At 41.6% G+C, this 23,231-nt stretch overlaps 1 protein-coding gene across 2 annotated transcripts in view; it reads left to right on the top strand.

Moving 5' to 3' along the window:
• XIRP2 (xin actin binding repeat containing 2) overlaps positions 1–23,231 on the top strand; it is a 157,564-nt gene that overhangs the window by 119,021 nt on the left and 15,312 nt on the right. For both annotated transcript variants that reach the window (XM_050916246.1, XM_050916247.1), the window contains one exon: positions 2,956–3,066. In XM_050916246.1, the coding sequence (XP_050772203.1) occupies positions 2,956–3,066 (111 nt within the window). The remainder of the gene's footprint in view (positions 1–2,955; positions 3,067–23,231) is intronic.

Here is a 23,231-nt window from a genome sequence, read left to right as displayed (position 1 = left end):
AAATTACAGTGGTGACACAAACTAGTCTAGACATAAATGTGTCATATGTTCTGCTGAGCTGTCATGTCACAGCACTAATCTGTATATACAGTGTCAGTTATCTCAGCACCTTGTTAAATTGAGGGAGACCTTTGGATGAGTGAATCCCATTGCTACAAACTAAGGTATACACTTATAATGGTGAGAAAATTAATCATTGGAATAATTTATGAAGGGTTATGGTGGGTTCTCCATCACTGACAATTTTTAAATCAAGCTTGAATGTTTTTTCTAAAAGATCTGCTCTAGAAATTATTTTGGGGAATTTCTATGGCCTGTGTTATACAGGAGGTCAGACTAGAGGATCACAATGATTCCTTCTGGCCTTGAAATTTTTGCGGAAAAAATTGTTTCCCCAAACTAGAAATGCCTGTAGCTATTATACAGTCTATCACAATAGCTATTAAAATGCCTTTGCATATAGCTTAGAAAGAGCAAAGCTCAGACATGATTTAGAGAAAAATAATATGTAGGAAAAAGATAGCTATTACTTTCTGGACACTTCAGAAGAAAATATTTTAGATCAATATGTAACAAACAGCACCTGCTTGATTGTAGTAAGAAATGAGAAGTAAAACATACAGGAACCCTAGATTATGCATAAGAGAAAAATCATTTAGGAATTTTTAAGCAACAGGCTTTTTGAGTACAACATCCACTCACATTTTAATTTGAGAAACTGTCTTACAACTGGATTTGTTCTTTTCTGATATATAGTTAAGATAAACTCTTGCATGATTTTCATAAAAGGTCATGATAGTCTATCAATAGTACCAGCTATAGAGTGACCTTAGCATTGAAGTGATAACCATGGTGCGAGGTGAATAATATTTTTCCTTAAAATGAATGGAAGATGTGATTAGAAATATCTTGTGTGTGTGGAAGCAATATGGTCCAAAATGAAACATTAATGAGATAATATACAAATCACAAAATTCACAATATGAAACAGTTCCTTAAAACACAAACAAAAAGAGTTGAGAGCGTGTCCAGATCCTAGAGAACACAGAAGTAACTTTGCACCCCTCACTCTAAGATACTTATGTACACCGCTCCCATTACTGCATCTCACAAAATCCCTGTGAGATAGGGAAGTATTTCCATCTTACGGATGGGGAACTCAGGTACCAAGAGAGAAGACCCTACCTACACTAGGAAAAAAAGATGTATTTTTAATGGGAGTTAAAATCCTTGTGGAAAAGGCAGTTGTAGTTTTCACATGTGGTAGCTGGTTACAGAAAACCGTAGACTCCACCCTCTGACCGCATGTGAAAACAACTGCCTTGTTAACACTTGTTAAAACACATTCCCTCCTTCCCCCCCAGTTTAGGCAAGACCTGAGTAATTTGTTCAAGATCAGAGGGTTGTATGTGGCACAGCAAGGAAATGAATGGTTCAGTGGCATGGCACCATCATACAGCTTCCAAGTGCACTCCCTTCTTGCAGCTGAAAGTAGGGAATTAGGGTCTCCAACTTCTAGAATGCTTATGCTGCAGTGTAAGCCCAGGGTTAGTGAACCTTGAGTTAGCTGATCCTGGGTTTGTTAACCTAGGGCTTGAGTGTCTACACTCGTTCGTAACCCAGGTTAGGAGGCATTGAACCCCGGGTCCTCACCTGGGGCCCAAGTCCACCTACACACATCTCAGACTTCCTAGTGCCCTCCCAAAATGTGGCTGCTCTAGCACTTCATAGTTTAGGGTGGGAAAACTTGACTACCCAGAGGGCAAAGAAAGTAGGTCCATGGAATTGTGGAATACATCTGGTGGACTTTCAAAGTGCAGAAGTCCAGTAGGGCTGGGCTGCACTGCAAAGTAATAGGGCTTGAACCCTGGGTCCCCGCTTGATTCTGGCTTGGACCCTCTATCCTCATGGGATCATGGGACTAACCCTAGGGGTAGCATGATTTGCATGTAGACTGAAGAAGGAGTTAGGCTTGACCTGTAGTTTGAACCCTAGGCTTACATTCCCCTTGGACAGCTGGAAAAACCTGGATGGTAATTGGTCAGCATCCCATCGGTCAGAGTGAGTGAGGAGATGGAACCCATTGTCTGCACTGTTCCAGGGCAAGCCACACTGTTTGGTTTTTAATAACTAGCCCTCTAGTTCTACCAGCATCTCAGTGTATGACTGCTCCGTTCTCCAAGTTTATCATCTCCTGCAGGTTTGAGCCTGTCTGTGTTGATGCCTGAGTAGTCCTTGCAAATACAAACAGTATTATACATTGCTGGATACACATGACTAATCCTTAGCATTATGCAGGAGGCTTTAGGACCTTGGATATTAGTTTTGGAAGAGAGGATTTATAGATATAACAGGATCTATTGCTTGTCTCTCAGCACCTCTTGTACACCACCAGTTAATGGTATTGAAGAAGCTCTGGATAAGGGAATTCCATAGACTGTCTATTATTTGTGTGTTTTTATTCTTTATAAATTAATGAGATAGTAATCCCACAGGGACTCAGTGATGTTTTAACAACTAGTCTTAAATGTTTATATATTTAGTATTCTTGACAGCCTTATTTTGGGTTGGTTTTATTATGACATATGCTGTTAATTATTATTTATTATGACATATACTAATATTCATGGGTTCTGTGTGCTAGCTACAGTTGCAGTATGTTCTAACAATAGTGAGATATGCGATATCAAAATGTATCTTACAGAGAAGCAAGAAAAAAATTCAAAATTCTGTATGAACTAGTTAAATATAGAATCTACCGTACAATGAGATAGCAGAGCTTGTAGAATATGCTGATGGAAGTTATCACTAAGTGGCTACATAAATTTTGGAAATCAATGGTTATTTAAGTGGTAAATACAAATTATTTCTCTTCCCTAATGAAAAAAAATATTTGCATGAACATCTGTTCTTACTGTATCAGGTAAATAACACTTATTTTATCTATTACACTAGGCTATAGAGGAATCAGAGACCTGTACAGTACCTGGTGGCTTAGCAAGCGTGAAGAAACAATTTGAGAAATGGGAAACTGGTCAACACCAGTACGAGCACAAATCTGTACAGGTAATAATAATAGTATAAGAGAGATGACCTACTAGATAACTTTGAGGGGAAATACTGTTACTTGACATGCTGAATATGCTGATTAATTTCATGATCACTGACAGACAGTGTTTTTGTAATGTATGTAGAGAGTGTAACTTTCTCTTTGATATTTGCTACTGTAATCATATACTCTTTAGGTAGATAAACCCTCAATGTGGAAAAGAGATCTAGACTTATAGCTGATCTACAGGAAAACAGATAAGTATTGTAAGAACCTTGTCTTTGGGGTTGTAATTCATTATAAAAGTATCTGCTATTACTTTGCATATATTTTACTTGAAGCATTGTTAAGCCATTTTACTTGAGAAGGAGTTTGCTGTTTCCTTCGTGTTTAAATTTAATCAGCTTCTCTAAACAGATCAAAAATTGCATGGAAGAACCCAGATGCTACATAAAAACACATTCCAAGTGTTTTAGATAAAGGGTTTTTGCATTTTATTACTTCATTATCATATATCATGAAAAATGGTTGCTGAAGATAATGATTTTGGAATATATGAAGGCTTAGTGCAATGAATTTTATTACACATCTATACTGTGCACTCTGAAAAATAACAATGGATAGTGAACAGCAGCATTAACTGAATTTGTTTGAGAGATATTCAGATAACGTAAGTGTAAAACTTTTTGTATCACAAGATAAAGCTACAGTTTGAACATACTCATACTTAGTGTGTTAAATTAGGGCAACTTTACACAAGGCCACTGTTTATCATTTTATTACTCATGAACGTTAGAACCCACGGCATTTACACACTGTAAGCCAGATTCTACCTTGGGGGTATGTTTGTGCAATTCCCATTGAAGTCAATGGGAAACTTGTGTATTCAGAGGCAGAATCTGAAGATTAAATAAATGAAATATAAGTAAGAGTAAATGATGGGTTATGTCTAAGGCTGGAGGTACATTTCAGTGGAAATCATGGATTTGAAAATGCAGAAATATGAAAAGGCATTTACATTTTTTATGGGGAGAATGTGGTAAAATACAGAATTTATTATCTCAGATGTCTTTAAATTGAAATTGTGATTCTTTAAAAAATAATTAAAATATCTTATGGGACACTATGATTATCTAGGTGTCTACTGAGGCTTTTCTTATCTGTAGTCTTCTTGTATGGCCTGTTTAATGCTGTAAAATGCATTTGAATGTGTTTGCATAAGGTTTAGGGAGAGCTATTACTTTTTCTTTTCTTTGTGTTTCTGTGATGTCTGAGGATGGCATCCTATGAAATAGGCTGTTGTTGCTGGGGAATATGTGAACCTGTCACCAACAACTAGACCTGCTTAGATAACTCACCCATTCTCTCCCTTCCCACACAGACACTCTTATTGACGCTCCCGGGATGGGTTTCCGTGGCAGACCGCAGTTTTATTAATTATTCCTTGGGGAGGAGCATTATGCTGCCTGCCCTCTGCTCTCACATGCCCGGCATTTGACTGGTTCCAGTCCAGATTACAGAGATTTAACCACAAACCAAACAGTAATTTGGGGTAGGGCCTCCCTGAACTACCCCACAGACTCAGGTCAGTTGTGAAACCTCTTCCCTTCCCTAAGTAAGTGGGGATGGAGTAAAAAAGGCCACAAAGCTGGGATGGCAGGAGAACCTCAGTCCACAAAGACTTCAGGCTCCTCCCGCCATAAGCACATAATCCAACCGCACAATGCCAGGATTCATTTATGTTTGGGAGCTGGCCCTTTTAGTCTTTACCTGCACTGGACACCAGTTGTAAGCTGCGACAAGTCGGTAATCTTAGCAACATTATATAAACCTCAGATCCTATTTATTTCTAACTCAAATGTGCCTCTGGGAGTCTGCAAGGCAGGTGAAAACCCTACAAGACCACAAGCCCATGGGAAAAAATCCTGCCTGATTCCTAAAAACAGGTGATCAGTCAGACCCATGGGATCAGAAGCGGCACAGTTCCTAATCTAAGCATTAAGATCTGGGAGGATGGGGCAGTTAGCCAGACAGAGATTCTCTTGAAAAGTCTGGGCTTAGCTTAAATATGCTGGCCTCACCCCCCTTTGTCCTCTCAATGGCTAAGGAGAAAACAGATGGGGGACTGGCTTGGGGGGCAGCCCCCTTCCCTGCTACACATGTTTTTGCTGCTTATTCCCTGCTGTCTAGTGAAAGGACCTCCTTCCGATAGAGGTGGTTAGAGGATATGTTCTCACTCACATTTCTTTGTATTTCTTCTCAGGCCTGACTTTTTTAAAGTCAGAGTCATTTCTCCCCTTGAATTAATCCAGTCTGACTTTTGTGCGTTCTGTGACTAATACAACTTTTCTTCATATCTAAATGCAGTGTCAGAATTTGGACTTTCTATATCAGTAAGAGCCACTCCTGCATGTGAATAATTCCAGGTGCAGAACTGGGATCCATTTCTTTTGCAATAGCAGCAGTAGGAAATATGGCCTGATTCAATATTGTGTTACACCAGTTTCACACCATTAATTTTAACAAAAGTACACTGTTGGAAATCGGTGTAGTGGAGAGGGAAATCAGACCTACATTAACTTTTTATTGACATAAAGGGGCAGATCACTGGTTGATGTAAATTGATGTAGTTTCCAGTCAATGGAATATGCCAGTTTACACCAGGTGACATTCTGGCCCAATAATAACTAATATTAGCTAGTCAGTTTAACGAGACGTAAAAGCAAGAGCAATATTAGATATCTGATAATATTTAAATACAGTTAGCAATAATTACAGTAACAATTAGCTTTCATGTCTAATATATTGAAATAGATGTTTCTAGATGAGTTTCATCACCATTTTAAGATCAGATTGGCTCAGCAAGTTTTGAAAACTAGAATAACTTTGAATGTGGACAGGTTTCAGAGTTGTAGCCATCTTAGTCTGTATCAGCAAAAAGAACGAAGAGTCCTTGTGGCACCTTAGAGATTAACACATTTATTTGAGTATAAGCCTTTGTGGGCTAGAACCCACTTCATCAGATGCATGGAGTGGAAAATATAGGAGCAGGTATAAATACATGAAAAGATGGGAGTTGCTTACCAAGTGTGAGGTCAGTCTCTAAGGTGCCACAAGGACTCGTTTGTTGTTGTTGTTTGTTTGTTTGTTTTGAATGTGTAGTTACCTTCCAATGACCAATCATTAGACTACTTTCCAAACTTCATACTGCTGTTGAAAAACACCGATTGAAAAGCAACAAGGAGGAGGAATGCAAAGAGATACATTTCTTAACCTTTAGGAAAGCACCAAATCCATTTTATTATAGGGGAGTTAGTAATTACCCCAATATTTCAGTTGCTTAACACTTCCCATTACAGATTGTTGCAACTTTTTTTAGGTGCTCCAGCATTTCTAATATTTGCAGCAGGGCTTCTCAAGTCAGCAAAGAGAAATCCATAAGACCTTAGACATGCCTTTTCTTTGTCCCATGACATTCTCTCTAGGTTTTGCTGAGTTATAAAATTCTTAAATTGTTATTTCCCATCTCTTACTTGTGTTCCTCAGGTAAATTTTGGCAGCCTGCCAAAATAATAACTGAACATAAACATTCTAAAAGGCTGCATCTATATCACCACCAAAGCAGCAGCAGCAGCTGCCAACAATGCAGTGGAAACTCTGGAAACAGACAGCCTCCCAGACCCAGCAAAATAACCCGAGCAGTCCATGCACTCACTCGCTCCCTGCCCCTGAGTATCAGTGTTATCATGCTGATAACCAATGTAGTAAGCTCAAGCACTACAGCACTGCTGAAGGGTGAGGGCTCACACCGTGTTGATGATACATGATCATAGAAATGGAAATCATACGTCTGGAAGGAATTTCAAAAGTTTAGAAGGCAGCCAAACCTTATGCGGGGGGAGTTACAGTTAACCACGATAGAATTTGTTTGTTTGTACCTTTTTCCATTAAAATAAAAAAAAAATCTAGGACATTACATTTAAAAAAAATTTAAAATGATGTTAAGGTTGGAAGGTCAAGCACTCATAGGTTAGGAAATGCCAGCTCTACAATTGCCTGTGAGATCTTAATTCAGCCCCCTTGTGTGTAAACACTATGATACAGCCTTTATTTATAGAATCAGATAATATTTTTTCCCCACAGAACCCCTGTCTCATGGGAACTGTAGCTGCTCTCAGCTTCTCTAGCAGTGGTTTGAAGGAATGAACACTGGGTTGGGAGTCAGGTATTCCTGAATTCTAATCCCAGCTTTGTCACTTTTTTGCTGTGTGGCCTCAGGCATGTCTTTTTGTTTCAGTTTCCCCACCTGTAAAATTAGAAGAATAAATCTCTCATCTTTCAGTACAAGATAAATTCATTAATTTTGAGGCATGGAGATATTATAGTGAGGATCTCCCTGGAAAACACTATGAGGACATGAATGATTCTGCATTCATTCCACAGTACTCAGTAAATAAGGCAGGGGTCACTAGCTGAATGAAAAAGATAAAAATATTGAACGTCTGTCTCATTCCTTAAGCACTGTGCATCCTCTCCATTGAATGAGGCAGGGTCCTATGGCAAAAATAGTATGTGATCATGGAATTGAATTGTGATTAAAATTTCCAAATTACCTGACTTCAGAATCTAAATCCCACTGACTTTCAGTGAGATTTAGGCTCCTAAATTTATTTATCTAATGCTCATGCAAAAGGAGGCAGAATTAAGTATGCATAGGCAGTCTGCATCATGGATGGGCAAACTTTTTGTCCTGAGAGCCACATCGGGGTATGGAAATTGTATGATGGGCCATGAATGCTTATTAAATTGGGGGTAGGGATGCAGGAGGGGGTGAGGGCTCTGGTTGGAGGTGCAGGCTCTGGGTGGGGCCAGAAATTAGGAGTTCAGGGTGTGAGAGGGGACTCCGGGATGGGATGCGAGGGGTGGGGGCTCTGGGGTGCAGGAGGGGGCTCCAGGCTGGAGCGGAGTTGGGGGTTTGCCCCGCTCCGGTGCTCCAGCCAGGGAGTGAAGCTGGGGGCTTGCCTCGCTCTGAGCGGGTCCCACTTTTACTATTTTCTCTATCAGCTTCAACAGGTTTAGAAGTACAATTCAGTTCACACGAGATCCCAAAAGTCTGGATTATCTGAACTATCCAACCTCCTGAGTCTGAAAAATAGGGCTAGAAATGTCAAGAGAATGAACATTTTTGTTTCCAGTCAGCCCAGAAATACCACAAAAAGTCTCTCACAGTATCTCACTATTTCCACTTCTAGTTTCAGTATGAGATGAGAAGTGCCAAGGCAATTAAGTGCTGGGTTAAATTCAAGTCAGGGGGAGGGTCAGGCCTATTCTTATTCTACCAATCTAATTGATCCAGACTTAAGGCCATGTTTTGATACCCTTGTTCAGGAATAGTTCCTTACTCCAAAAGCAGTAGGGTATCAGAATCTGGCTTTTTTTACCAGGGGAGTCACACTGAGAATCACAGTTTATTTCATGCTTTCCTTCCCTCTTGCTCCAGAGGGAAAGGAAGTTGCTCAACATCCACGCCAGTTATAGGTTTCTTCCCCACTAAGGGTCATGTCAGCAAGTTAGTTCTGAGTGTTCCCCATCTGCCCCACTCCTCACCCAGCTGCATGGGATGGAAAGTAGTGGCCCTGTGGAGGCTGCTCTCCCGACCGTACTGTGACCCACAATGCAGGGAGCTTGCACTGGGAGTAAAGAGGGGACTGAAATTCCTTTACTATTCTGTGTGTATTTGGGAAGAGAAATAATCTTGCTCTTAAAGATTACAAGTGGGAGGGAAAAGAGTACATCTTTGGAATCCCTATAGGATTGGGACACAACAACTCATCACAGCTCTTACAATCTCATCATCACAGTTGTTTGACGTTCAGGGGTTCACACTTTTTAAAAAAATTAGCTTTTTCCCTGAGAGTTACTTTCCATCCTAACAAAGCCTTCACATGCTTTCCTATATTTAGAGCAGAATTACTTTTTAGTTATTTATTTTTAAAGAAGAGAATAAAAACTGAGTGGGAAGTATATAAAATGATAGATGGAGCTACAAGAGAGAGAGGTTTAGAAAAGGGGGAATTGTCTGTAGAATTCCCCACTTTTTCAATCTGTGGGGAATGCTGGGGTTATTCTGTCCCTACTTCCCCAGGAGCACAGTGCCCTGAAAGGGCAGAGAGGGATGCACCAACACATAAGCCAGCAGAACTAGCTGGTTGCACTGGGACAAAAAGCTGAACTATGACATACTGTGGCTGGGCCTGGAAGGGCACAGTGCTTACTAAGCACTTAGTCTAGAAGGAGCAATCCCTAGATTGGAAAATCCTCGGGGAAATCCTTGTTGTCTTCCTCCTTCAAGTACAGTTCCACACACACCAATATTAGGAATGATCCATCTATCCTAGATTTTTCTTAATTATTGTTAGAATCTAAGGGCTAATACGGAAAATTAGTAAGTAAATTATTAGGTGAATTATCATCTCACCCTTGATGTTTGGAGCCTTCAGCATTTAAAAATCTATGTAAATAATTTTTAAAGGAAATAGTTGTAGAATGTATTTAAAGGGAAGCTATCTGCATTTTCCTCTGAAAACAGCTCTCTAATATCACAAAAGAAATCACCACAAATGACATGATATACTATGTAGAAAATACAAAAAGGTGTGGTACAAAGGTTTTATCAGAATGAGTTTAGTATAGCCACATTACTCATGAGTGGCAAAGCTGAGAGTGAATTATGGAAGTCATCCTAATCAATAAAATCTTTATGCCACAGTTTTATAGAGCTTTGAACATTTTTATTGATACTGGGTTGAGTCCCCAAGTGCACCAAACTAGAGATTTACATCTCCTTTTTTGCTTCTCCCTGATTCTGGGTCTGGCCAAGGCCAGTTCAGTCCTTAACACAATTTAGAACAACTTCTAGGTTCCTTCAAGTTGTACTGGTTTATAACACCACTGTAGGAACTGTTATGCTATGTGGTGATAGCTATACCTTGGATACCAGTTTTCACTTTAAACAAATATTATGGTTGTGAAGAATATCAAATATGAATCAAATGTAATGTATGCGGTGGTGTCTACCTGAGTTTCAGTGAACCTCAAGCTATTAATCTCAAATGTGAACAATTCCCTTTATTTCAGAAGGATGCTAACTCAGATGTCAATGTGATATGCTAAATGTCAACATCATTAATAGAGCTGGGTGGGAAGTGATTTTTTCCTGTCCTGTAAAAAATGGAGATACCCAAAATTTTTCCCCATCTCAAATTGACACAAAAAGTCAGAATCTTAATTTTTCACTAAATAAAAATAATAAATAAATATAAATCAGTTTGGGTCAATCAAAATGTTTTGTTTCAATAATGTCCATACATTATTTGACTTTTAAAACCTTTGTCTAAATTTACTAAAATTTTAAAACAAAGTCATTTCAACTCAAAAAACAAACTTTCCTTTTCAAAAGCCTTTTGTTTATTTGTTTCCAAAACTTTTTTGAGTCAGGAGATTTGCCAAAACCAGCCCTATTTTAAAAAAAGAGTTTTGGTTCCAACAAATAAGAAATTTAAATAATCTTATCAAGTGTAATTATTAACTATTTCACTGTTCTTCAAAGCTTATAAGAAGTGGAAGTGTCATATTATGAAGGCCTACAAAGGAAGCATTTTAATTGTATTAAGTTGAAATTCTAAAATATAGCTATGCCTTTAACGTGACACTGTTGGATTCATTTTTGCTGAAGTGGTGGGGTTCAGCTTTCAAAGTTTTGGAGATGCTTCCATAAAGGAAGAGAAAGCAATAAGACAAACACAACAATGAGATAGACTAGAGGAGAGATAGAAAGAGGAGACATAAATGTACAGAAAAACAAGGAAGGAAAGAGCCCTGTGTGGAGGAACAATTGGGAAGGGATGGTGCTATCAATGCCTTCCCTCAAACATTTTTCACTGATAATTATGCTGGCTACCAAAGTTTACAGATAGGCTATTAAAAGTTTTAGTTAGGCCATCTGACTATTGTGCCATTAATCCAGCACCAAACAGATACTTTCACCTACCTCACATAAAAACTGCTTGAATGTCTTCTCTGTTGATCACAGTCTGATCTTTTTTAACAGCAAGGGATCTATTCTCCCCACTGATGACTAGAGGATTTATGCCTGTAACTTACATTAGTGTTAATAGGATTTATTGTGTAAGCTCCACACACAAAGATGAAAGAATAGATGCCTAAACGTCTTCTTAACTGTATTTTCAGCTTTTTCACAAGGTAAGCTGATTTTTGCTTAGTCTTTATTAGGGATATGATGTATTTGAAAATCCAATTTATAAGTATAATTCATGGGATATTACTAATTGGATGAAAGCCTCTTTTCAGCCTTTAGATTTTGCAAGCTCAAGTTTCTGATTACACTGAAGATTGCATTTTACGTGGTGTGCACTCACTTCGGCTTGTCAGATAAATTCCATGCTTTCACATTTGATTCATCATACAATAAATCCTGCCTGGACAAGGTGCATTTGCATCTTTATTTGGAACTAAGGTGGTGTCAGAGTTGTATGTTGACCAGCCTGCCAATATTTTCCACATCATTCTCGTCTCAATGTTTCTCTTCATTCCTGTTTGTGATGCAGATATATACATGCTAAAAATATGTTTAAACTATGTCACCAGTTATTGGTGACAAACAGTGTTTCTGTCAGACAAAGCATGTCTATTCACCTATCCCTGTCTCTGATGTAAATTACGCATTGTAAGGCAAACACAATGGGAGCTATGTTTGCATTCCAAGTCAGTGTGGGGATGTGAAGTCAACATGGGAAGACACTGGAAACTAAAACCCACAGTGTTGCTCTGCCTTTAGGGGAAGGGGGGAGTGGAAAGATTGTGAACTTTGAGGTATAGGAGGAAAACAAAAGGACTCCTGTTTGATCCTGCACGGAGGGAATAATTGGGCAGTGTGATTACATTAATTAAAATGGGATCTCAGCCAGGGCTTGGTTGAAGAGCACTGTAAAGGACATCTGGGTAAGAGACATCATTAGACAAAGTCTTAGCCTGTTAAAGTTAAGTTTAGGCTATAAGAAGCGTGTTATACCTTTTTGTTTTACTTGTAACCAGTTCTTATTGTATTTGCTTACTAGCTCTTAAATTTTAACCTTTGTTAATAAACTCATATTTTTTCACTATAAGTAGATTACAGTGCTGGTAATACCTAGCAAGGCAAGCATCCAGCAAAGCCAGAGGCTAGGAGCCCTGCACAGCATTATAAAGAATGAGTCAATGAACCCAAAAGTCCTTCACAGAGCAATGAGAGCTGGGGTGGGAGAGGGGGCAGATGAGTCAGAAAACTTAGCAGCTCCACAAGACAATGAGATCTGTGATGAATAGTCAGGAAGCTTGGTACCAGCAGGGCATTGAGAATCAGAGGGCCTAAGGGAGGTGAGCTAGGGACCATATGGAACCTAAATGATCCTCAGGACAATGAGATCCTTTTTGGGAAAAGGGAGAAACCAGATAATCTAGTTCAAGTTTTATGGATTGAATAGAGAAATGGTTTAGAGCTAATGCAAAACTTTAGGGCAACATTTTCAAACTTGAGTGCCTAGAGTTAGGCCAGTTTCCTTATCTTTAATATGGGGCTAATGCTACTTTCCTTCTTTTGTGAAGTGCTGTCAGATCTACAGATCAAAAGTGCTATACAATATAGGAGCTCTATATTACCATTGAATAGGGCAAAAATATGCCTAACTTATTCATTGACTTCACTTCATAAGGAGCCAGGGAGGATTTGGATCCAATTTAGAAAAATATATATGAAAAGTGAGGCTTCATTTTTTGTGAATTCGGTGTTTCACTCAGCCTTTTCCCTCTGCAGCTGTTTTATTCATGTCACATAAGGTCAGCTCTTGCCCCTATTTTTAGAATGACAAGGGGCAAGGGCTATCTTTTGCTGCCATTTATCTACAAGGGGCAATGGGGTAGGCTATGCCAAGAAATACAGTAACTCCTCGCTTAATGTTGTAGTTATGTTCCTGAAAAATGCTACTTTAAGCGAAATGATGTTAAACGAATTCAGTTTCCCCATGCAACTTAATATAAATGCAGGGGTTAAGTTCCAGGGAAAAAATGTTCACCAGACAAAACGTATACATAGTATAAGTTTTAAACAATTTAGTACTGTACACAGCAATGATGATTGTGGAGCTTGGTTGAGGTGGTGGAGTCAGAGGGTGGAAAAGGGTGGAATATTTCCCGGGGAATGGCTTACCACTAAATGATGAACTAGTACTCAGCTGAGCTCTCAAGGGTTAACACATTATTGTTAATTTAGCCTCGTACTCTACAAGGCAGCATGAATGAAGGGAGGGGAGACAGCATGGCAGAGAGAGACAGAGACACACATTTTGTGTGTGTGAGAGAGAGACGTTCATTGCCCCTCTAAGTAGGCTGACCCCACTCTAAGTACACTGCCTTGTTAAGTAGATCAGCAAGTTGAGACAGCAGTTGCTGCCAGCAAGCTCCCTCTGTCCTGAACCCTGTCGTGTCCCCCCTCCCCCCACTCTGTGGATGCGTAAAGGAGCAGGAAGGGAGAGGTACACCCTCACATTAGCACTCCTTGCCCCCCCACCCCCTTGCACAGCAAGCAGGAGGCTCCCGGGAGCAGCTCCAAGGTAGAAGGCAGGAGCAGCACATGGCAGTGGGGGGAGGGACAGCTGAACTGCCCGACAATTGATAGCCTGCTGGGTGGCTGCCACACAGGGAATTTAGGGGAGTTGATAGGGGAGCTGTCAGTGCACCCGGGTTCCAAGCCCCTCCCCCCAGCTAGCTTCAACGGGCTGCTCTTTCTGCAAGCAGTAGACAAAGCAAGCGTCTGCCATACAACGTTATAAGAGAGCATTGCGCAACTTTAAACAAGTATGTTCCTTAACTGATCAGCAACAATAAATACAACATTAACTGGGACAACTTTAAGTAAGGAGTTACTGTAATGTGATCGGTTCTCTCCTCCAGAGTTGAACAGTGATGTTTCTATGGTAAGTCTGGTTTTGTCTGAGGTTGAGTAGTTTTTAAATCTAGTTCTCTACCAAGCCACTCAGATGGTTCCCTTTTATCTTTGATAAAGGTGGCATTTCTTAGCATATCAGCCTCAGCATTTTTGCCCTTTACACCCTGTTGAGGATTCTCATTCAAATAATCAGCAGAAATAGTCAAATTCACAGGAAACAAAATCACTCAGACTGTGCAATAGTCTTTAAATTTAGATTAAGTAGCTAGTGCAAGACCATTAAATCCTATTTATTCATAATGGAACTGCACTTTCATGGAAAACGTGATTATATACTTTAGTAGCGGAAAGCTTACTCAAGATCATTGAATCAAACCTGGGACAAAATTTTTCAATTTGGATACAAATCTCAAAGTATAGATGAATCCAAAATTTTGATCCAAGATGGAAAACAACCCATTTCACTTATTTAAACAGTTGTACTGAAGGTACTATTACATATTCATATTAAAATATTGTTATGGTGAACAAACAGTGTGGCTTTTTATTCAAAATATGTTAGTGAACTATGCAAATAATAGTCAAATAGTTGGGTTTTTTTTCTTGTGCTGCAGGTATCCTCATGGTTCTCTTTTTTAATGTGAGTGTAACAGGGCCTCCTTGGTCCTGCTTCTGTCTCAGTTGACAAACTACACAGAGACCCTTGTGCTGGTCCAACACTTTTTCCAGTTTATTTATGTAACCCCTTTGGGGTTTAGATAGCGTAGGCCCTTTAAATCTTTTTCCCGGGGGGGGGGGAGGAGAGTAAGAAAAAAGGAGGGAAACTCCAGGGGGCGGGGACGGAGCTCCAGGGAGGGAGAGGCAGCCTGCAGGCCCTGGAAGAGTGAAGCAGGGAGAACCTGCCTGAGGAGGACAGCCCGATCGAGGACAGCCCAGGACAGGAACCAGGAGGAGCACTGTGCCGGGGGGAATCGCCTGAGAAGGACAGGCTGGAGCTGGACCCAGTATCACGGCTGCCCAGAGCTGCATGGGGCTGTGAGTACTGAGGGTTGTGACTCTGCACTGGGAAAAAGGAGGGAGGCTGTAGCTAGTTAAGTGGGGAGGTGGTCGCTCTGTGTGGTTTTGCAGAGAGCGGCAGAAGAGGGCACCGGAGGGGTTTGCTGGGGAGAGTTCACTGGTGCTGAAGACGACCAGGAGCACCCAAGACTCACCACCAGACTGGAACTTGCTCAGAACTCCTGCACTCTGTGTGCAGACACACTGCTCGATGTCTGCCCTTCCAGACTGTGCTACCACTGGGCCTATGGGACCTTGGTTTGGATGCAGCCTTGTTTTACTGCTCCGCTTATATTTCCTCTTGTTGTATTTCTCCTCTCATCCCTCTGTAAATAAATACTTCCCTTTGTTATATCCATTGTACTGTTCCTGTGTGTGTGTGTGTTCACTCTGGGGGGTTTGGAACAGGTGCCCTTAGGATAGAAAGGATTTCTCCTGCTTCATTCTTGCGTGCGCTGTCTCTTGGCAAGAGCTGCCTGCAGAGCAGACTCCATCTTGGCCACGAGGGCGCTAAAGTTACATTTATAAAGGAGTCCCATCACTTTCATAACATATATAGCTCCTTTATCAAGCAAGGGCTAACAATCTCTCTCCCCTTCTTCCTGCCTGCTTCCCCCTTTTCACTTCCTTCTTGTGCCTATTTGTGGGCTTTGACTAATGGATTAATTAGCCTAGGGGCTGGCAATCTTTCAGAAGTGATGTGCCGAGTCTTCATTTATTCACTCTAATTTAAGGTTTCACGTGCCAGTAATACAATTTAATGTTTTAGAAGGTCTCTTTCTAGAAGTCTATAATATATAACTAAGCTATTGTTGTATATAAAGTAAATAAGGGGTTTAAAATGTTTAAGAAACTTCATTTAAAATTAAATTAAAATGTAGAGCCCCCTGGACCAGTGGCCAGGACCCGGGCAGTGTGAGTGCCACTGAAAATCAGCTCACGTGGTGCCTTCGGCATACGTGCCATAGGTTGCCTACCCTTGAATTAGCCTTTCTGCCCTGCCCTGTCCCACCCCAAATTAGGCACAGCTCTGCTTAGTCAGCTTCAATCTGCTTTGCCTGACTGGAGTTGCTGCAACCAGAGTGCTGACTCAGGCTTTCATACCTTGTACTCTATCACAATGAATTTAGTGCTTGTGAAAGTTGCCATATTAATGACACTGAAAACTAAAATCTGTGGTTTGCCTACAAAATGGGGAACAGCAGTGCCTGTGCCCCACACTGCCCATGCATCTTCATTCCTGTTTTGGGGAGACCTTCATGGGGTAACACTACTTTTCACTCTCTGTGGCTAGTCATTCTTTCCCTTTTCTGCTGAAATGGCTGAGAGGGTGCAAGTTTTGGTGGTGGTCATGTGATGTGGCTACACACTCTGTCAGTCACACATGGAACCTTATCTTTAGCCTGGGAGTGGACATTGGGAGCACAATAAACACACTGCTTTCCTGGTCCATCCACCAACTAATCCAATAAGAGATCATGGTTTCCCCACTACTCCCACTTGACTAGTTGAACCAGCCACAGTGATTTTATCTTAAAGGTTCTTGTACACAGTGTACTCTAAAAATGCTCTAGAAACTCTAGCTTTCCAACTGAATGACCAAAGTGCTGATGAGTAGGTAGAACAATATAACTGTATGGTAGCCACAACCATAGATGTTTTTGTCCTTAAATCCCCTTCATCAACCCCATAAATCACTTCCATTCATTGACAAACCACATTATATGAACAGTGAAAGCAGAACTAACTCACTGATGACAGAAAATCTAATCAGAATCCATTCAACAAAGACACAAAGACTTCTTCAGGAATACACTATTGCCAGGCTGGAAATGAAGAGAACCTCTTTGATTGTGTCTTAGAAGCTGCAAAGCAGTGTATCTTCCACTCAGCAGACATGAACTTAGTTGTAAAAATATTCCAGTGCCTGAATGAGAGCATACCCAAGATAAGGAGAATCTTGCTCAGATTGACATAATGTTGGTGGAAAGAAGAAATCACTTCAAAGGGGTAGCCAAAGCATTATCTCATCTTCCATTGAAGGCATCTGCCCTCCTTTCAACAAAGTAAAATGAATTTTCAGGATCTTACAGGACTCATCATCAACCCTGAACAAAGACGTAGCAACAGATGCCTTGATCAGGATAATATTCTTGGATAAATGACAGCTCATTCCTCAATTGGCAGTCATAAAAGATAAGCATGAGCCCTAACTTGACATATTTCAAAGAATGGTCCAAGACTCACCTTTTTGTAAAAGTATTCCACACAATGACTGAAGGCAGTGAAAACACACACATGCACGCACACGTGCACACACAGACAGATTAACAATATAAGCAAAACTACCAAACCTAGGAGAGGTGAAGAGAAGAATATACTGTGGAGTCCACTAGGAAATCTCTGTGTAAATCTTCTGTATTTGGCGCTTAGATAAATACTGTGAAAGGTGCACTGGATGTGTTATAAAGAAAGATAAACTGAAAGATTATATCAGATTGAGACCCATTCCAAATAGGCTACTGAGTAGCCATCATATGATTACAAATTTAGGTAACTAAATCTTAAGTCTCATGAATATACTTATGCTTTTACCTGTACGGGGCAATAGATTTGTACAGAACTGTATCCTGGAATACATTTTTATTTTAATAAGATATGTATAAAATGTTGATTTAGGTACCTGAACAGAGACTGAGTGGTGGGCACAACATACAAATTAAGATAAACACCAACATGGTTCAAATAGGAATTGGTGAAAGGCTATATTTCCTAGTGTGGATCATCAAGCTATCCAGTCCTATTTTCTTATGACAGATTTTCTGTTTCTCCATACAAATAATTTTACTCTATAAAGTAATCCTCTTTCCTTTTCTGCCACAACACAGAGATGAGAAACTCCAAAAAATGTAGATAAAAGGAAAAGGCAAACCTAGGTCCAAAGTGTACAACACAGACAATTACTGAAAAACAAATCTTGGAACATTTTACAACAGGATTCTGTGTAAGTTATGGCAGCCCAGGGGCTCTAAAATTGATGCATTCGCCACTAACATATAAAAGTGTAGCAATTACAGTTCTATTCAGTAATAGCATCTGAACGCCCAAATAAAAATTCAGTCCCCTAATGCACATATATACAGACTTATGCCCATGTTTGCTTCCTCCTTTCTAAAGATTATTTTAATTTTTTAAACAATTTTTAGTATTTATACAACAGGAGTCTCTAGAGATCCTGATCTAGGTCGCATTGTGGTAGATGTTGTACATACACTTAAATAACACAGTACCTCCCATACAGCCCACAGTCTACGATAATGATAAGATTTAACAGGTGGAAGGAACCAACAAAAGAGAAGGGTGGAGGAGAATAAGAGGATGAAGTAACAGTGAAGTGAACATTGTGCATAATGAACAGCTGTCCCAACTTGCCAAATAACTAACCATTGTCTAGTTGGCAGTGTGTTAAAGAGGACCTCAGATCACAGGGAAAATCATCATAGTAGAAGATGTCTTCACACCTAGCTCAAAAAATACTGATATTTTTCTCTACTGTTGTCTTCTGTATCCCTGCACAGATGGATTCCTGAAACTGTTCTCTCCTGATAGAATTATACATGTCTGACTGGCACCCGCCATCTTTGTAAAACTTTAAGCATCTTGGCCACAGCATTCTTCCTCTTGCTGTAGTGCCCCACTTCACAAATCTTTAAAGAGTTCTAATATTCTTGTGGAGATGTGTAGGGGGGAATCACAGTTACTTGTGTTATTCCTTTGTCTCAATATTGGATGAATTTGGTATCATAATGTCATTAACGTTCTATGCCTTTCTCTACCAGCTGCTTTAAATGCATATTATTGATCTCTAGCGCTTTTCAGCTTCTTATGTGTTCTTAGTTGTCATGTCAGTTATATATTTTAGACAATATTATTGTACCCTATAAGGCAAAGAAAAAAATAACCATTTTCTCATCTACTCTAATTTTACTCATGCCACAAGTTTTACCTCTGATCAGCAGTGTAGGCCTGGCTGAAATTTGGATTTTGGAAGTTAAGTGCACTTAGCACATTCATGCATAAAGAATCACAAACTGAGATCTTCACACCATTCACCAGGTGTGAGTTCCCAAAGTTGTAATGAGTTGTGAACATCCCACAATCATGAACTGTTTACATACACAAGCTATTGATCCTGTGCTATGCAATTCAAATTATTGCATCCTTGAAATTAGGAAGTATTTAGCCCAGAGGTGGGCAAACTTTTTGGGCTGAGGTCCACATCCGGGTGGGGAAATTTCATGCAGGGCCAGGGCAGGGGATTGGGATGTGGGAGAGAGTGTGGGGTGTGGGAGGGGGTGTGGTGTGCAGGAAGGGGCTCAGGGCAAGAGATTGGGAAAGAGGAGAGGTGTGGGGTGTATGAGGGGGCTCAGGGAAGGGGGTTGGGGTGCAGGAGGGGTGTGGTGTGCAGGAAGGGCCTCAGGGCAAGAGATTGGGAAAGAGGAGGGGTGCGAGGTTTATGAGGGGGCTCAGGGAAGGGGGTTGGGGTGCAGGAGGGGTGCAGAGTGCAGGGGGGGCTCGGCAGGGGTACAGGAGAGGTGCGGACTGCAGGAGGGGGCTCAGGGCAGGGGGTTGGGGTGCAGGAGGGGTGCGGGGTGTATGAGGGGGCTCAGGGCAGGGGGTTGGGGTGCACAGGGATGTGAGGTATACGAGGGGGCTCAGGGCAGGGAGTTGGAGTGCAGGAGGGGTGCGAGGTGCAGGCAGGGGGCATAGGGCGGGGGTGCAGGAGGGGTGTGGACTGCGGGAGGGGGCTCAGGGCAGGGGGTTGGGGTGTAAAAGGGGTGCGAGGTGCAGACAGGGGGCTTAGGGCAGGGAGTTGGGGGGTGGGATGCAGGAGGGGTTTGGGCTCCAGCCCAGCACTGCTTATCTAAAGCGGCTCCAAGGTGGCAGCGACGCGCACCGGGGCCAGGGCAGGCTCTCTGCCTGCCTGCCCTGGACCTGGCCCCACGCTGCTCTGGGAAGCGCTGCAGCCCCTGCGGGGGAGGGGCGGAGGGCTCTGTGTGCGCTGCCCTTGCCACGCCTCCAGGTACTGCCCCCGAAGCTCCCATTGGCCGCGGGTCACTGTTCCTAGCCAATGGGAGCTGTGGGGGGCGGTGCCTGGAGGCAAGGGCAATGCATGGAGCCCTCTGCCTCCCCACCTGGGGGCCACAGGGACATGATGCCGGCCTCTTCTGAGAGTGGTGTGGGACCCACAGTGCCATGGGGGGCAATCCCGTGAGCCGTATCCAAAGCCCTGACAGGCCAAATCTGGCCCGCAGGCCGTAGTTTGCCCACCCCTGATTTAGCCACTGTGAATGAAATTAAAAAATGTAATAATGTACATCACAGAAAGACAGACAAAGAAATCATCTTCTCTTTGCAGGCATAACTCTAATCAGGCTAATGGGACAGTGTTAATATTAGGACTAGATTTAGCTGCAGCTGTACACTGGGGACAGTGAGGAGCACAGAATGGCATTTTGTAGAATGCTTCTCTGTGTGTGTGTGTGTGTAGCACAGCGCCTTATGGGGTGAATTATACTCTCCCTGACAACATATTGGTGGCCAATACAGAGGGATGGAACCAGGGGTCTGTCTTTTCCCTGCTCCTTTTGACTGATTGTTCTGAGGAGCAGCATCTCTGTAGCAGCCCATATGCTTCCCCAAGTGGAATTTCAACCAGCTTTTAAGCAAGCAAGATAAAGGTAGGAAGGCCCCTCCTTATCTTCCACCATCCATAGCCATGTAAATACAGGGTCAAAATTTTGTCCTTAATGTTTAGGCTGCCTCAGGTACTGTTAATTATAGCTTTAGATAGCTATGGCTATTATTTTATGCCATTGTGGCTTTTAACAACATAGTAGCTATTTCATAAGCATATATAAAAGTTGCAGCAATGATGCTGTGATTAGGTTTGGTTTCTGACTACATTAAGCTTAATTATATTCCATTTTAATACCTTTATACAATTCAAACAACATATAATGACAAACATCAACATATTTTGCATCTTATGATGAGTTTTTTCAAGAATGAGATCTTGACTTACAGATCTAAAACACTCATGTCTAAGTGCGAATACATACATATATGTAAAATATAACTATTTGATGGAGGGTAGGATTGATCCCTAAATCTTTGCAAGTTGCCTCCCTTCACCTTTGTGGGGAGTTAACGCTGAAGCCTTTTTTGTCTTTCTGGGGAGCTAACACTCAGAACTGCTGCATATCTTTGTAGTGGGGCGGCTCCCCCACACCAACGGAAAAAGGGTTAAAGTCAGCCCTGGGAGAAGGTTGTGGCTGAGAGGTAAAGGAAGGCAGCAGGTCTGAACCCCCTTGCCTATGATGAGTGGCTTTTACACTGCAGTCTGCCCCAGGGAATGGGGGCTTAGTGATGACTGGCAGTAGCCCAGACTGAGGCAAGAGGGTTCGGACCTGCTGCCTTCCTTTGCCTCCCAGTACCTCTGTGGGCCTTGGACCAGGTCTTGCAGTCTGGGGTGTTGCCAGCCTGGAGCTCCCGTGCTCCTCTGGTTCTCCCTAGCCCTCCCACTACCCTTTCTGCAGGCAGCCAGGCCTTGCTCTCTCCCAGCCTGGAGAGTGACTTCTCTTGGGCCTCTGGCTTACAGCCTTTTTATACAGGCCAGCTGTGGCCTGAATGGGGCGTGGCCCAGCTGCAGCTGCTTCCCCAAGCAGCCCAGTTTAGCAGCTCTCAGCCACAACCTTTTCCCAGGGCTGACTTTAACCCTTTTTCCGTTGGAGTGGGGGAGCTGCCCCACTACAGTCTGTAATGTCAATCATGTCCCCATCTTGCCCACCCCAAACCCTAAATGCAGTTTTACAATGCAAGCATGGCAGTGACTAAGATAAACGAGATTAGTGACCCACTAAATCATCCAGTGGGTCACCAGCCAGAAGATTTATTCTACCTGTACCAATATTTTAATTCCTCTTCTAGCCTAATCAGAGAATGTTACTGCCTAGTGGATGGAGGTCATAAAGCCTACCATGAGGATCCATGAAGCCTAAGTTTCCTGGCAGCCCACTGTGCAGCAGGGATTTGGGGGCCAATCAGTGGATTTTCCACTACATAGATTCCCCCGACATTCCCTCATGTAGGTGCATGCTCCATGGAGGTGCCTTGGTCCCAAGGCAGGAGTAATGACTCTATTGCCATAAAGTGACTGAGTGCATGGGGCAAGGGAGGGAATTGTTACATTCATGGCTTATTTGGCTGAAAGCAGGTGCCAAGGTTGGAGATTTAGGAAGTCAATAGCTCTCTATTCTTCAGATTGCATATCTGAAGCCTCAGTTATACAACATGGCCTCGATTTGTATTCTCACTGAGCATTTGGGATTTTTTCTGAAGAAGGACTAGACACCTTTTTTTTCTTTAAAATTGGGAGCTTAACTTCAGCAGAAACTAATGGGTGAGTCCCTCTTTTACGAAGGAGTTTCCTAATCGATATAGACAAATAGATGAGTTGATTTGTCAAGCATAGATGGCAAAATATTCAAAAAACTTGTGGAAATGGCTATAAATAATAATAGTTTGTACTTATAGAATGCTTTCCATCGGGAAGTCTCAAAGCACTTTATGAAGATTGTAAAATTGAAAGAATAATGTTTACCAGATAGGTAAATGAGGCACAGTTAAGTGACATGCACTAGGTCAGAAAACAAGTCAGTGGCAGAATCTGGAATGAAACTGAATGCAACTGTCACCCTGATAGGCATCATATACATTAATTTAGTTTACACAGATATAAAACTATATCTCAAAACTTTCAGCCCTTTGCTCAGTCTATTAGACCACAATTGCCTTTCTTTTCAAATATAAAAAAGCAGCACATATATTACATTGGATCTTCTGTTAAGACAGAAGGCAGTATGAGTCTGAAAGTGTCTATGCACCCTCCATTTGTGCACATAGAAACATCATGTGCTCATCACTTTGCACCTTATGCTTATCCATGGAACTTCACTACCTGCTTTCAAACTCAGACTGCAGTAATGAAATGATGGCATATGTTCTATTATATAACATGGCCTGTCTTTGGTTGTTTATAGTTCTTATCCATACAAACTACAT

Source organism: Gopherus flavomarginatus, chromosome 10, assembly GCF_025201925.1.
Source record: "Gopherus flavomarginatus isolate rGopFla2 chromosome 10, rGopFla2.mat.asm, whole genome shotgun sequence".
In the NCBI taxonomy this organism is placed as follows: domain Eukaryota; kingdom Metazoa; phylum Chordata; order Testudines; family Testudinidae; genus Gopherus; species Gopherus flavomarginatus.
This window is presented reverse-complemented; position numbering and strand designations above follow the sequence as displayed.